The sequence below is a fragment of the Manacus candei genome, unplaced genomic scaffold (genome assembly GCF_025592945.1).
Source record: "Manacus candei isolate 608988 ecotype Guabito, Panama unplaced genomic scaffold, ASM2559294v1 h1tg000002l, whole genome shotgun sequence".
NCBI classification, from domain to species: Eukaryota; Metazoa; Chordata; class Aves; order Passeriformes; family Pipridae; genus Manacus; species Manacus candei.
In genome coordinates, this window is record NW_026138050.1 from 2,351,212 (window position 1) to 2,364,641 (window position 13,430).

Consider the following 13,430-nt stretch of genomic DNA (forward strand, 5'->3'; position numbering starts at 1 on the left):
CAGACAGGTTGCATGAATGCTAATAAGCATTTGATATTTGTACAAGCTTTCTTAGGATAAATAATTAAATTGATTTTATCCATTAAACTTCCCCCTTTTAAGCTTTCAATGCTGTGGCTGTGTTTTAACGGCTGAGGCCACTCATCTTCCAGACAGGGGCACTTAATTAGGAATTTTAGCACAGCCTGACAGAGCCACAGCGTGGGCTGAGGGGAAATCTTTGTCACTCCTTGGTTTTTAAGCAGCTCAACATGTCTCTGTGCTGGAACCCCGCCGTGCCCCTGGAATAACTCCAGGGTGGGTGCTCCGTCCTCTTCCAGCAAAATGGTGTTGCCTTGGGCAGCTCTGCCTCTCCCACGAGGGGTTTTAGCCCTTTCCATGGGGTCAGCTCCACTGGGAGGCTGGGAGGGTGCAGAGGGTTTTCTCTGCAATGAGGGATGTGCAGTGGCACTGATGCACTCCATGGGTTTTGGCACCACTTGGTGATCCCTGTAGGTCACTTCTGACTCGAGATATTCTCATTCTATTCGATGATGCTCTGGTTTGACACTGATGCACACAGAGATGTCACCAGGAGGGTTTCATCCCCACCTTAGGCTGTCCCTCATGCCAGGAGTTGTGTCACTCACTTGTATATCAGGGTTGGGTTGTTTTTTCCGGCTGTGGCCACTGGACTATCCAGTGAGAAATAAATCTGTTAATGATGAAAGGGAGAAAATGCTAACAACTCTCATTTTGTCACACCACAGGGAAGAAACCAGATTAATTATTTGAATATTTGATTGAAATCCCCTGGAGCAGCTTACTGTTGATTCCACTTTTCCCCATGCAGAGGCACAAGCTGCCCGTGGAGACATCCCCAAGGTTTGTCAGATGCACAGAGAACAGCTCTCCCACCTGAGTTATCCCCAAAAAATGCAGTCACCACCAGAGTGGGCAGGTGATAAGCAGAATGACTTCGTGCCCTTTCCCCTCTTTTCCCCAGAGCTTGGTTATTCCTCATGCCCTTATCAAATCCAATGACCCTACTGGGAACCAGCTCCTCGGGTCCTCCTCATCCTCTTCCCCTTTCCTGCCTACTTGTCAATTTATTCTGACTGGCTCAGACCAAGCTACTAATTAATTTTGCTCATTAACCAAAATAAAAATCTCACCAATGATAACAAGTTCCAGTCAAATTAATTCTTCGTGGAAGACCAGGCACTTTGCAGCTCCTTGGCAGCGACATCTCCCGTACCCAGCAGGGCCTGGCACAGGGCTGGACATGGGGGCAGAGCTGGACCATCCCTGGAAGTGCTCAAGGCCAAGTTGGATGGGGCTTGGAGCAACCTGGTCTGGTGGAAGGTGTCCCTGCCCATGGCAGGGGATGAAATGAGAGGCACTTTAAGTCCCTTCCGACCCAAACCACTCCATGATTTAGACATGTAACACACCTGTCTTCACCCAGGTACCTTCCCACCAAACTAAACCTCCAGGTGAATGTATTCAGCAAGAATTAGAGCAGGAATATCCCCTTCCTTCCACACCATTTGATCTGAGCAGCAAGAGGGAAAAGCTCCGAGTGCAGGAGCAAAAGGCAGGGAAGACAAAAGGCAGGGAAGCTCCCTGCAGCCTCCTCACAGGGAGAAGGCACAGGCAGGGATGAGTCAACGTTGTGCAAACAGTCTAAAAATAAAACCGGTTTATTGCAGATAAATGATGCCATAAAATGTATTTCACTGGCCATTTAGCAGGTGTTGATCATAAATATTTGGGATTAAAAATAAACTTCTGTTTGCCGTGCCACTGTATTGTTGTTTGTGTCTCTCCCACCTTCCCCAAGCTCCTGTTGGATCAGCCCTGAGGCTCCTGTAATCAGAGTTGAACAGGTAAGGGAGACAAAATACCTGCTTCCTGCTACCTCCCAGCAGCACTGGATGTCCATCCACTCCCTTTCCCAGGCAGCAGCACAGGGATCTGCTGCAGGAGCCCAGAGCCAGGGTGATGGGCAATGGGCATGGCAGGAGATCCAGCCCGAGGTATCCCTGTCACAGCTGCCTGGCAGCTTTTCCCAGGAGAAGGGGAGCCCCCCGTTGCTCTCATTCCACAGGGCTCAATTCCCACTCACACAAGTGTGGAGGCAATCCCTAGGGAATTGAGGGCATGCAGACACTCCAAGAGTTCTCTGGGAGCCAATGGACCAGGAGCCAGGCAGCCTGTTCAGCTCATGGTACAGAGCTTGATTCAGAAGCTCTCAGTGACAGAGCTCCAAGTAGTTTGGATTTTTCCAACCCCTGGCTCTTTCTGGGAATGAAGAAAACATAAATCCCTCAGCTTCCTGACGTGCCTTCAGCACAGGGGTCAGTGCTAAAGGGACACCAGGAATGGTTCTTCTGGAGCTGGGATCCAACCTGGGCACAGCACCTGCGAGAGATGACAAGTCAGTGATCATCAGGCACATGTCCTTCCTCCCTGTGAGGCTTCCCATTAGTCTCATCACAAATCACAGGATCAGGACAAGTCCAGGAGAGGAGGTGAATGTTTTTAGTGGCCAAGAGAAGCAGCAGCCTCGTTAAATAACACCCGTGGACTCGCCGTGATCCACAGGCTTTCATTATGCTTGGAAACCAAACTCTCTGATGGATCGTTAATTAAGTTTTCCAGCAGGATAAAAACACTTCCTTGCTTGGGATTTCGTTCTGCTCACGAAGATTAAAAGTGCAGCCAATTAGAACAAGGCTGGCGTGCAAGGGAGGAAAGACTAAAAGGTCTTGTCATGGCTGGGAGGGGACAGAGCCCTTCCAGAGGCAGGTACAGATGACTCACGGCTGCTGAAAAAGCCTCCTGCTGTCTCTCTGTCATGGGGAAGGTCTCCCAGTGCTGATAGAATTCCTCCAGCACCTGTTTATCACTTGCCAGGCAACAAAAAAATTCCTTAAATTGGCTCTTAGCAAGCTCCAAGGTAGCTGGTAGCCAAATGCAGTGTTAATTAAACAGCCTCACTAACTGCTCCAGACAGCTGCTCCAAAACTGCTTTATTTCCCCCCATATAATTTTCAGTTCAAATGAATTATTTTCTCTGAAGCATTTCTGAAGGGCAGGGGGGAAAGGATAAAATTTCAGGCGTTCCCTCCCATCCCTCCTGCTTTTCTCTCCCATTCTTCTCTTGGCCAAATTTGTTTGGCCTGAAAAATCAAGTTGAGATAGATACTGACAGAGAATACATTTATTGGAACATGGAAGGCATTTTTCAGCATGAAATGTAATGGTAGTTTACTTTCAGTCCAATATAGAATCCCAGAGTGGTTTGGATTGGAAAGGACCTTAAAAACCATCTCGTTCACCCACTGCCATGGGCAGGGCCATCAGTATTTATCCACACCAGCTCTTTCAGCAAAGGGTGTCTTGGTGCTGCAATGAATAGCCCATGGTGTGGCACTGCAGGGAGCCAAAGCAGCACAGCCACCTCCACCAGTATGCCAAAGGGAGGGAAAAAGGAGACAGTGGACAAGGACAAGGACTGAGGCCATAAATCTCTGCTCAGCCCATCCAGGAAAGGGCTCCAACTGGCTACAGCGGGAAACCCAAACAGGCGCCGAGCCAGGGCTTCCTTCTTTCCTCCCGTCCTTCCCCAGAGGGTCTGGCAGCAACCAAATGCCCCACAAATTCCTCAGAGCGAGGGGAACGTGGTGTGGGATGGAGAAAGGAGGCGAAGGGATGAACCGTGGCAGATGGTGGCCGGGCTGGTGAGTCTCCGTGGCGCTGACGTGCGCGTGGGCAGCAAAGATTCCTGGCAGGAGCAGTGGCACGACCACGGTCCCAAAGGGCCAGCACTGTCACATCACCAGGCCAACACCGTCGTGTCACCAGCCCAGCCCCGTCACGTTGTGGTCCCTGCAGGGAAACAAGAAGTTCCAGGCAGCAGATTTCGGCAGTTCCAGCTCTGCAAAGTCTCGGTGCATTCGTCCACCTTGTTTACACACTAAACTCACCTCCTTCCTTTTAATTAGTGCGTTCTCATTAAACCAACCCCATCCCATTTCCTCCCCTTCCCTCCCACAGCGTGGCAGCCGCATTCAGACCCCAGAATTAGGGAGGCGTTTATCCTTATATCCATAAGGAATAATCACCGTGCTGTGGACACTAACAGCCCTACTAGCCTCCCCTTCTCCTCATCAGCTTGGCTCGTAGGGTGACCCTCCAGAGACCACAAAATTCATCACTATTCTCACTTTTCCTCCACCTCGTGGCTCTGGCCCTTGCCCAGGAGCTGGAGCTGCTTCGGCTCGGCCAGCAGCATCATCTAGTGGCCATGGCCTCGACACCACGGAATCATGGAATACCCTGAGCTGGAAGGGACCCACAAGGATCATCGAGTCCAACTCCTGGCCCTGCACAGGACACCCCAAAATCCCACCATGAGCCTGAGAGCGTTGTCCAAGCACTCCTTGGACTCTGACAGGCTTGGGACCAGCTTCTGGGAAGGTTGGCGCTGATATTCATATTAAATAAAAAAATATCAACAGACGTTGATATTAAATAAAAAATAACGCCAGGAATTCTAAATGTGGGGCAGTGCGAGGATAAAGGGGAAGCGGGTGGCGGGGCTGCCAAGGGGTGAGGGGCTGCGGGCCGGCCGTGCTGAGGGCAGCGGGGCTGTCCCGAGTGACACAGGGGTGTCTCGGGGGTGACGGGGGTGGTCAGGCCGCGTTTTGGGGCGGTTTTGGGGCGGTTTTGGGGCGGTTTGGGGGCAGTTTTGGGGAGCGGGAGCCCAGCGAAGCGAAGCGGGGCGCGGGGGAAGCGTGTCCGCCGCGCCGCCCCGTCCGTCCCCATGGCAACGGGCGCGGCCGCCATGGCGGCGCCCAGCGTGTTCCTGCTGGCCGTGAGCGGGGAGATCGAGAGCGGGCAGGTGGGTGAGACCGCGGGAGACCGAGAGCGGGCAGGTGGGTGACACACCGGGGACACCCCCGGGACGCCCTCGGGATGCAGGACAGGCCCCCGGCACCGACAGCGCGGAGCCAGATCCTCGGTCCCGTGTCCGCCCGGCGGGATGAGACTCTGCCTCCGGACCCTGCCCGGCTTCAGCCACCTCCCCAACCCAGCCGAACCCACTCTGGCTGCAACACCCCCTAACTCAGCTCAGTCTCAGCCCTTCCTAACTCAGCTCAACCTCAGCCCTTCTAAGCCTGCCCGGCCTCAGCCCCCCCAAACCCAGACAGTCCTAAGTCCCCCTGACCAGCCCAGCCTCGGCCCCTGAACCCATCCCAGTCCCAGCCCCCACGACCGAGCCTGTCCTCAGCCTTCTGAACCCAGCGCAGCCTCAGCACCCCCTAAACCAGCCCAATCTCAGCCCCCCTGAGCCTGCCTGGCCTCAACCCCTTGACCCATCCCAGTCTCAGCCTCCCCAAACCCAGTCTGGCCTCAGCCCCTCCTAACCCTGCCTGGTCTCAGCCCCCCCAAACCTTGGCTGCCCTCAGCTCTGCCCTCAGCACTGTTCCTTGGGCAGACCCTCACCCCAGAAATCCCCACTGACACCCCCCCTCTCTCCCACAGTTCCCTGGATTCGATGACCTCTACTGCAAGTTCTGCTTCGTCTACGGCCAGGACTGGGTTCCCACCGCGGTACAGCCCCACTGTGCCCCCCACACCCCCATCCTGGGGGCTGCCAGGCCCCCCTCAGCCCCCAGCTGATTCCACCTTCCCCCCGCAGGGTCTGGAGGAGGGAATCTCCCAGATCACCTCCAAGAGCGACGTCTCGCCCACCACGCTCGTGTGGAACTTCCCCATCGACATCACCTTCAAGAGCACCAACCCTTTTGGCTGTGAGTGCTGGGGGGGGATTTCCAGCCCCCAGACCAGCCCCTCCTCTCACACCTCCTTCCCTGCAGGGCCACAGATTGTGCTGAGTGTTTACGGGCCTGACTTCTTCGGACACGACGTGGTCAGAGGTTATGGAGCTGTTCACGTGCCCTTCACACCTGGAAGGTGAGTGACAACCTGTCTTTCAGGACTGAAACAGATTTTTGTCCCAGTTACTCTGTTGTTTCAGAAACAAAAATGCTCCCGTGTCTCCTCATCACACCTTGTCTGTATGGTACAAAGGGCTCGGATTTTCTAGAAGCCCCTGACCATCAAAATAATTTTTGTTAGTCCTGTGAACACCTGTAAAGCCAAAACTGGCCTGTAAAAAGCCCAGATATGAAGCACAGTAAATTGCCTCTCCCCCATCATTCTCAGCACTCAATAAGCTTTCATTCCCACCTCTGGAAATGGAGGAATGTACACTGTTCCTATGCAAACAAACCCTTCCTTCTTGGAAGGAAAAGTATCCCACCTCGAGATGTTCAGTGTTCTGACGTGTCTGAAATTCTGGTGCCTTTATAAATATAAAACCCCTTGCTCTTTGCTCCATTTCTGAAGTTCTCTGGGTCTCTTTTTGCTTCAGGCACAGAAGAACCATTGCTATGTTTGTTCCAGAGTCCACATCGAGGCTGCAGCAGTTTACAAGGTAATAATTAATGACTTTATGTTTTTAAAGTCCCTCTTGCCCTTAGTCACAAAGGCATGTCCAGCAAATCACTGGTGCAGATGTGAATATTCTGTACCATAACCAGGTAGTTTTGTGGTTTTTTAGCTGTCTAGGTATTTTGAAAAGCTTTCTGAAGACATGTTAACTACCTGTTGACTGTACTGAACTTACTACCTAAATCTTTTTAGGGTGTTTTTTTGAAGCACAGCCCCATTAAGAGCAACCTGGAAAGCAAAGAACATGGAAAAACAATTCCCATTCTACCTTTTCTCCCATCTGGAATGCATTTGCTGTAACCTTTATCTTGTTCACACACACACATCCTTCCAAGAGCAGTCTGTACACAGCAACTGAGGGTATTGAGGTTTTTCCCTTGCACAATATTGTCAGGATTCAGCTGATTTCTTCTCTTTCTGATTCCCTTTTTGTAGGCCCTTCACTAATTTGTCTATTTTTCTGTGTATTCAAAGTGTCCAAGCCTCTCTGGTTCTCTGGGTGATCAAGAGTGAATCAGTTCCAACAATTCCTTTGCCACAGGAGGATTCTGTCTAGCCCAGAAATAACCTGGATTCACCATCATGTGCATTAAATTAGTTTTGGGTTTATTTTTTTTTTCCTTAGAGAGACAAAATTGAGCTTTGATCGAAGTAGATAATAAAGTGAATCAAGCTTCCAAACTCTGCTGCAAGCCAAAGCTGGGAGTCTGATCAACCCCTCTGTGTGTTCTTGGCATGCATGTAACAAACTGGATCAATGTCAACAATCCAGTTGGTTATTTTCTGTGTTCTTCTCCAAGCTGGCTCACAGGGAGACGCCCGGAATTTACTGACCCCAAAGTTGTGGCACAGGGAGAGGGACGAGAAGGTGAGTCCTGGCTTAAGCTTGGCCGTCCACCTTCGGGTGGGAAAAGCAGCTGAGAACGATCCTCCTTGGATATCTGAGCTCAACAGCCACTGAAAAACCTCCTCTGACTGGATTTATTCCCATCATCTCTCTTGCAGTGACGAGGGTGAGATCCCAGGGCTTTGTGACCATTTCCTTCAACATCATGACCAAGGACCTGAAGAAGTTGGGCTACGACGTGACCTCCAGTGACCTGCAGAGCCCCTCCCTGGGGCCTGGGGCACAAGGGCTCCACAAGTACTGAACTGTGCCAGGAGGTGCTCAAAAGGCTCACAGAGAAGTTGAGCACTTTGTGGCTTTTTAGGGAAAGGTGGAGCTGGTTAAACTGAGAGAATTATTCCTAAAGAAGCACAAGCCCATGAGGCTTTGGAATAACTACCAAGTACAGTCCTTTCAGTAAGTTACAGGTTGAAGTATTATGTAAATTAATGCCATCAGATAATATTCAGCATTTTTATGAGCAGTATCAGACTGTCTCACAGTCTGGGACAAAATGTTTTTATAACAGCCTTTTGTACACTTTTTATATCAATAATGAAATGGAAAGTTCACGGTTGCAGCAGTTTTCCTGTGGTTAAAAAATCAAGATGCAATCAACAGCAAACCCTGTTCTTTTTAGTAATTTGGGGGTTTTTTTGTGGTACAAATGGGGAACTGAAATTATTGCACCTTCCAAAAACAGGCCAGTGAAATGCATCCCCCTCTGAGCATTTCTTTTAGGCTGAATAAACCCAATTGTCTAAATATATTTATTTGTCTTTCTGCTGCTCGGGGCTTTTGTTTGTCCCCTAAATCATCCAGGCTCTGCTCTTACAGGCACAGGAGAGAAAGAAGTGCATGTAACAATGGAATGACTAATTGCTTAGTCATCTTCAGATTGAATTTTGGGCATGTAACCTCTTGTGTTTGACTGCAAATCCCAGGAGGTGCCTGGGAGAGTGAGGATACCACCCTAGAAGTGAACTACCAAGACCTCAAACTGTAGAAACACAAGTAATAAAACACAGTGAGGAACCACAAAGCCTCCAGGACAAAGACTCCAGGCAGAGATTGTTCTTATTTCGTGCTGAGCAGCGAGATTGAATAAATAGCATTTCTGAAAACATCATGTGATCACTGTGGGAGCATTAGCACCTTTGATACGATGTATAAATGCTTTTCCAAATGTGGTTAAGGATGATTTTTCATCTCTTACATTTTTCCTGTCTTGCTTTTGTTGACTCCACGCTTCCAGTAAAGCTCCTCCACCAGTTGTTTTGACAGATCATGTAATCTCTGAACTGAGTCATGTTGGAATCCAAATTAATAAATATTTCCTCTTGTCTCAGAGGAGGCAAAAGGAATTTTGTTTCCTTTTCAGAAGTATTTGGGAAGCAGTTCTCTACAGTAGCAGGATAAATATCTGTGTTTGGAACACTCCAGAGGCAAACACTGAACCTACTACTGCTGAAACATCCATTTTCCCTTGAGCACAGTTACCTGCCCCCATTCCAGCTGGAGCAAAACTGCCCCACAGAGTTCCCAGGCACAAGGAACCTGTTAAACCCCAGTGCCCACAAGGACACACCAAATTTATTCACACACAGCTCTGCATCCTGGTGCTACAACACCCTGAACTTCTCCTGTTGGATGTTTAACCCCACTGACACCAACCAGACCCACCCCAGCTTCCCCCTTCCCAGCCAAGCTGCCAGGACCCTTGGAAAAGTTAAAGCAGTGAAAAGCAAAGATCTAAAAAAGCAAAAATCCTAAACTCCAGAAGCCAGGATTTGAGGCACTGTAAGATATTTAGGATGCTCTACAAGCAGATCCCACACTGCCACCTGCATTATTAGGGGGGTTTTTTGCATATTTTCTCTGGGTTTAGTTGGATTTGGGGTTTTTTTTGACACATCTTGAGCACATCTAAGACCCTCACCCACCTTTCCCGAGGTTTGTGTTCAGCCTGTGAGTGCTCAGCTCCGACACAGCTCAGCCCTCACCCCCGGGCACGCTGGGGGGATGTTTTCAGCCAGCCCTTCCCTAGTCCAGTGCCATTCCTTTGTTCCCAGAGGCCGCTGTTGATATTCCCTGTCTGGGAAGCTCTCCCTGCTGGAAGCCTTTGGTCCTCAGGTGTGGCAGAGCATTTTACCCTGGGGAGAATCTCTGCTGCTTCCTGTAGCAAGGAAGGGATTAATGACTCTTAAATGGTCCTCGCAGTTAAAGGTTGGAAGGACCCAGTAAACCCCAGCCTTGCTGCAGCAGAGGCTTGCAGTGATTTCCTCTCACCCATCTCCAGGCAGCTGTAGCACCCTGCTCGTTTCCTGGTTAATCATTCTCCCTTCTATTCAAACCTGGACTGGAATTCCCAGCCCCGGGTGGCACAGAGGGTGGCACGAGGCTCTCAGCTGCTGCTGGAGCTCCTGTTTTGTTACTCTGAAATCTCTCCCAGGCACTGAAATTGGACATTATCCTCCTAATTCGAGATGGGCAGGAAAAAAACCTTCACTGAGAACGTGTGTCCTGACACAGGAGGGGCTTCAGCTATCCCAAAGTGGAGAGGGACCCTCTGGAAGCAAAGGAAGGCTGGGAGATATTTGGGGACTGTGCAGCAGCTCCCTTTGCTCTCCTGGCCTGGAGAAGCTCTGGACCATCCTCACTCCATGGGGGTTTTCCTGCTCTCACCCTGGGAAGGAAACAGCCAAGGACACGGATCAAACAGCAGCTCGGGGACCAAACCTTCCAGAAAAAGGAAAATCATTGGGATAGTCCTTAGGAACTGTTATTTACAGCCTTTTCTACCAAAACTAGGAATAGCAGCATCAGCTCCTGCCCTCTCGTGGCAGTTCCCAACCTTTAGGAAGGTGTTGGAGGAGAGGCTGAATGAAGGACGGCCACGTTTTTCCTGTTCTCCATGGAAATTAGTGCAGCGGTGCCTGCTGCCCTGGCACTGCCCCTTGTCCCGAGAGCACGGGGCAAACACCTCCCGGCGCCGCAGGGAACGGGACTGAGCCAGGAACGCGAGCATCCCTGAGCGCTGGAGAGCCCGGCTCTGCCCCCGGGGCAGCCAGGCTGCTTTACACCAGCAGCACTGCTGGGAATTATCTCCATCTGAAAATGAGCTGGATTAGAGCTGACAGCGACTTGCCCCCCAGCAGCAGTGCCGGGTCAGGAGCAGGAGCCTCCTGTGAAACGCTCAAAAAAAAAAAAAAAAAAAAAAAAAAGAGTCAGAAAGATAAAACAGAGAAGCACAGAGCAGCCAGATTTGAAGAAAATTGGAGCTGCAGCTTCAACTCTACCCAGGGTTGTGCCATTTCAGCCCCAGGATGAGCTGTTCATGGCAAGGTCACTGTAGCATTGTGCCAGGACCTGATGCTGGAGATAAAGGAGGATAAATCCAGGTCTGTGGGGTCCCAGGAGGACAGAACAGTTGGAGGGTCCTGGACATCAGGACCCACCAGCACCAGGGAGAACCAGCAGGAACCCCCACCCTGGGCCTGTCCCTTTGGCCTGGCAGTGCCAGTTGGCACCGAGCAGCAGCTGGATGGGCAGGGGGCTCTGCAGAGCCCACACAGGACATGTCCAGGCTGTCCCTGGGACACCTTTGAGGATCTGAGCCCCCCACGAGGGCCCCCCACTCATGCACCACCACCCAGCCCAGCTGGAGACCCGAGGCCCAGGCACACCAGCAGCCAACAACATCCATTTGGAATATCTTCCAGGCCATGCAACCCCTCAGCAGGAGCACAGCAAAGAGCTGGGCAAAAGCCACCACCCAATGCACACCCCACAAGGGATTTCAGCCCCTTTCCCTTTCTCATCAGGACACCCCCAGGGGGCTGTTCCACCAGCTGAGGAGTCCTCTGGGAGTCAAACGCGGGTGAGACCAAACCCCAAGGGCCGAGACACTCGTGGGTGTTTGCAAATCAGGAACAACCTCCATGTTTGGAGCACAGGAAGAAAAAGAACCCCCAAACCAGAGCACCCACCACCCTCCACTGCAGCATAACCAGGGCTGGGGAGCACAGGACAGGAGGTGGGGAGGGCCTGAGACAACACTTTTCCAGTACCTGGCCATCTTCAGGACACAAATTCCTTAGGAACCATCCTTTGGGCATGGAAACCAGGCCTGAGCCCCCAGGAGGGAGGATAAAACACAACCTGCTTTCCCAGCAGGATGGGAGGGATTCAGCCTTGTCCTTCAGGGGGAAGAGCAGCAGACGCACGTAACTGCTGCAAGGCTGCTATTTTTATACCTCTATTCAGGCCAGGATATTTAAGGACCCAAATTCACCTCAGAGAATATCACTACATTTAGTGCCAGACTTGCTAATGAAGATATTAAAAAAGGAAAAAAAAAAAAAATAAAAAAACAACCAAACAAAAAATCACCACCATGACCCAACACAACCCCAGGCAGCCCACGGGCTCCGAGGGCTCCGTGTGTGCTGCTACACCGAGGCAGAACTGCCCCCCTGGACCTCAGATAAACCACCAAATTGCATTCCCAAACCAAAAGAAAGCCCTCTAGAAAGAACACGGACCCCACTGCTGCCTGATTTTGACAGGTTCCAGGACAGGAAGGGGACAAGGAAGGTGTCTAATGATTTTCCATCTTCGGCGTTCCTGGAGGTGGCTCAGCCACAGAACTGTGGGGAATTCCACGGGGTGGGTGGGTGGGACAACTCCATGCTGAGTCAGCATCCTGTGAAGGATCTTTGCCTCCATCTGCTCCAGCAGCCAGGCATGTTCTCCTCCAGCCCCTGACCAAGCCAGCTCTGGGTGTTGATCCCAGGGCAGCCGGCAGAGCGAGTGGGTTCACCACGGGGTTATCACTCAGCTCATCAGCACCCCTGAAATCTGTGTCTCTGCTCCAGCAACAGTTCCCCGGGCTGGATGGAGCTCTGATCCAACCTCCAGCAGCTCCAGTGGTTAAACAGGGCTGAAACCCAGGATGCCATTCCTGCCTGGGAGGATCTCTAAGCGATCAAGGTGCAAAGCTGGCAGCTCCCATGTCCCAGAGAGGTTTCCTGTCAGGCAGCAGCAGGCAGGGAGCTGGGAAGACAAACTCCACCTTTATTACAGCTTTATTCGGGCGATTTGAGACGTCATTGATTTTCCTTCACCTGAGAACAGGAACATATTTGCTGAACAAGTGCTGGGAACAGGTCAGGCAGCACATCCAGGCTGTGGAAGTGAGTGCAGGCTGATCATGGAATGCTCTGGACAAGGGCCTAGAATGACAGGACAAGGGGGAATGGCTTCCCAGTGACAGAGGGCAGGGTTAGATGGGATATTGGGAAGAAATCCTCCCTGTGAGCATGGTAAGGTCCTGGCACAGGTTGCCCAGAGAAGCTGTGGCTGCCCCATCCCTGCAAGTGTCCAAGGCCAGGTTGGAGGGGGCTTGGAGCAACCTGGGATAATGGAAGGTGTCCCTGCCCATGAAATTTTTCCTAATCACTCGGGGAGATAGTTACCAAACACATGAAGGTTCCACAACTCCACTCAGGTCTGGTACAGCCCTGGGCTCCCCCCTGCAAAGCCAGAGGATGTGCTGTGCCCCCCCAAGGCTCCCCACACTCCCCCATCCATGATTTATTATTTCACCCTCTGCAAAGCACCAGGCTGGCTTACTCTGGGAGGATTCCAACTCCCTATTGATCACCAGACTGCTGCTAATTAACTGCCCTCATGAGAACTGGCACCAAGGGGAACCTCCCACTCCTTGAAACCTCAAGTCTTCCACAATTACAGGGTTTGATCGACCGACAGCAAAACAGAGACGGGGCTGCTACTGCCATGTACAACAGTGGCTCTTCACCATTCCCAGTCCTGAGCTCCCAGACAAACACCTGTCCTTAGGAAATCCATATTCACTCACGTCCCAACTCACAAATGGGGAGGAGATGGCCTGGGAGGCAGATAACAGGTAACCACGAAAAGGTGGAAGTTTTGAACGTGAGGGGCTGCATCAATGGCGGTGGTTCCCAGAAATGCAGACTGCAGGGAGCTCTGCAGGGGTCTTGCCAAAGCCAGAGCA

General features: G+C 51.5%; 2 protein-coding genes across 2 annotated transcripts in view; both read left to right on the plus strand.

The window, feature by feature from the left end:
* Positions 1–3,696: 3,696 nt before the first annotated feature.
* On the plus strand, positions 3,697–8,514 carry B9D1 (B9 domain containing 1). The gene is made up of 8 exons (XM_051776883.1): positions 3,697–3,725; positions 4,684–4,888; positions 5,533–5,601; positions 5,690–5,801; positions 5,868–5,964; positions 6,425–6,487; positions 7,305–7,372; positions 7,510–8,514. Exons 1-8 carry the CDS (start codon positions 3,697–3,699, stop codon positions 7,653–7,655), a joined length of 789 nt encoding a protein of 262 aa, XP_051632843.1. The 3' UTR covers positions 7,656–8,514.
* Positions 5,583–13,430, plus strand: part of SHMT1 (serine hydroxymethyltransferase 1) — a 147,212-nt gene continuing 139,364 nt past the window's right edge. Inside the window, exon 1 of the mRNA XM_051778336.1 lies at positions 5,583–5,593. The gene's annotated coding sequence lies outside the window, so the exon portion shown is untranslated. The remainder of the gene's footprint in view (positions 5,594–13,430) is intronic.